General features: G+C 35.2%; 1 protein-coding gene across 1 annotated transcript; it reads left to right on the top strand.

Moving 5' to 3' along the window:
- The first annotated feature begins 815 nt into the window (after positions 1-815).
- LOC125592006 lies at positions 816-1598 on the top strand. The gene has a single exon (XM_048766973.1). The coding sequence runs from the start codon at positions 816-818 to the stop codon at positions 1596-1598; it is 783 nt and encodes a 260-aa protein (XP_048622930.1).
- Positions 1599-1969: the final 371 nt, after the last annotated feature.

Below are 1969 nucleotides of genomic sequence, written 5' to 3' on the forward strand. Positions count from 1 at the left end.
TTTATATCACTTAAAATTGTTTATAATTACATAATTTCAATATTTTACTTATCAAAATATTTTTTACAAAATTTATAAATTATTTTTAAGATCAACTATACCAGAAGACTTCCATGGACGTCGTCTAGACGACGTACAATATCTCAGAAGACTTTTCGGGGCTATATTCGTAAAAATGAGTTCTGTTTTTTTGTTTAGTCACAAGGGGCTAGCTGTAATTTCACAAAGCTTTTGGGTTACTTATTCATTTGATTCAAGTTTGGGTATACTTTTGCAATCAAAGTCAAGTTTTGAGTCATATTTGACAAATTCCCCATCAATTTTTCAATTTTTTGTTATAAAAATACAAATAATCATAAAACCATGTGAATATAAAAATTTTATTTAATAAATAGTCATATTAATAAAATATACTATACATTGATGTTGATATCAATTTAAATTTAATTATAAACAATATAAAAGATAAAAATTATTATTTTGAATATTTATTTGCCATCAGATAATTTTAAACAACAATGATTATTTTGATTTATATGTCCGCACCAATTTAGTTTTATATATAATAGTCACTGACCTCACGCTGATTTAATATAGGTATAAAAACGCAAATAAATAATAATACATAATATAATATTTATATACAACATTCATCTCGCGCAAGGCGCGGATTAAGTGGTTATTATTTTAGAACAAGGGATAAGATCTAACGAGTATGACTTAAAATATGTCAAGTCTAGCGACCAGCATAAAGAAATTGAAAAATCAAGCAAAAAAAAAATGAGGACACATGAGGTTGGTCGGAATCCCTTTCGATGGCGTTTAAGGACTTTGGTGAAAAAAGAGTGGAACAGCGTGGACCCTCCCAGCCTCGGGTCCCGATAAATGGTCTGGTGGCAGATGCCTGCTCCCCTACGGCTTGGTCGCTGCCTTCTCCTCGATCCGACAGGGCGGTTGATCTCCATATCTTCTTAACCTCCATCCAATGTCCAGCCTACTCAACAGATGCAGACACATATGAGTGGACTACTTCTACTAAGCAAGATGCAAAATTCAGTGCCCAAAATACTTGGCAGGATATGCGCCTCTCAGCTCCGGTCCAACCGGTGGCAGAGACCATCTGGTTTAAAGGAGCAATACCAAGGAACAACTTTAATATGTGGATAGCAAACTTGAACAGATTGCCAACCAGAGCAAGACTAGCAGGTTGGGGCCTTCAAATAAATAAAGCTTGCTGTCTCTGTTCTGCTTTCGAAGAAACCAGGGATCACCTCCTTCTCTCTTGTGCTTATAGCATGGAGGTGTGGAGACTCTCTATCGGCAGGTTAAACCCACCGAACTCACTGTTCAGAACTTGGGCTGAGCTTCTATCTTGGATTAGAGGTACCTCAGTTGCAGCGCCCTCTCTCCTGCGGAAGCTAGCTGTCCAATGTATCATTTACCACCTTTGGAAGCAACGAAACAATGTGCTGCACAACCACACTGTTCTACCACCTACCACCATATTCAGGATCGTTGATAAGGAGATGCGCAACACAATTACAGCAAGAAGGGAGAGGAAGCACTTCATCAATCTTATGGTCAAATGGATGCGATGAACTACGTTTATCTCATATTCAACTTTGTTACATCCTTGTTTTTTTTAACTTTTTTGCCAAGGTGTAACAAAACTTAGATCTACATTTCTTGTAAATCTTTTTTCATTTATATGATATTTACCTTTTAGAAAAAAAAAAAAAAAGAGTGGAACGGGTCCTAATGACTTTGGTCTTCCTTTTTCCTGTTTCTTAATCCCCGTTTGTGTAAAAGTTCAACATTCCTAATGTGACGTTCCAATTATAAATCTTTTTTTTATTTTTTGTCGGTGTCGTCGTTATTTATTATGTACAAGGATTTGCACCCAAAAAAATAGTACATTGATTTGGTTATTAAAAACATTAATATCAACCCTCAATCTTTGAAAGTTATT

Source organism: Brassica napus, chromosome C8 (genome assembly GCF_020379485.1).
Source record: "Brassica napus cultivar Da-Ae chromosome C8, Da-Ae, whole genome shotgun sequence".
NCBI lineage: Eukaryota > Viridiplantae > Streptophyta > Magnoliopsida > Brassicales > Brassicaceae > Brassica > Brassica napus.

What these genes read in the sequence shown, in the direction of transcription:
- LOC125592006 (XM_048766973.1), top strand. Translation starts at nt 816, where the DNA reads ATGGCGTTTAAGGACTTTGGTGAAAAAAGAGTGGAACAGCGTGGACCC.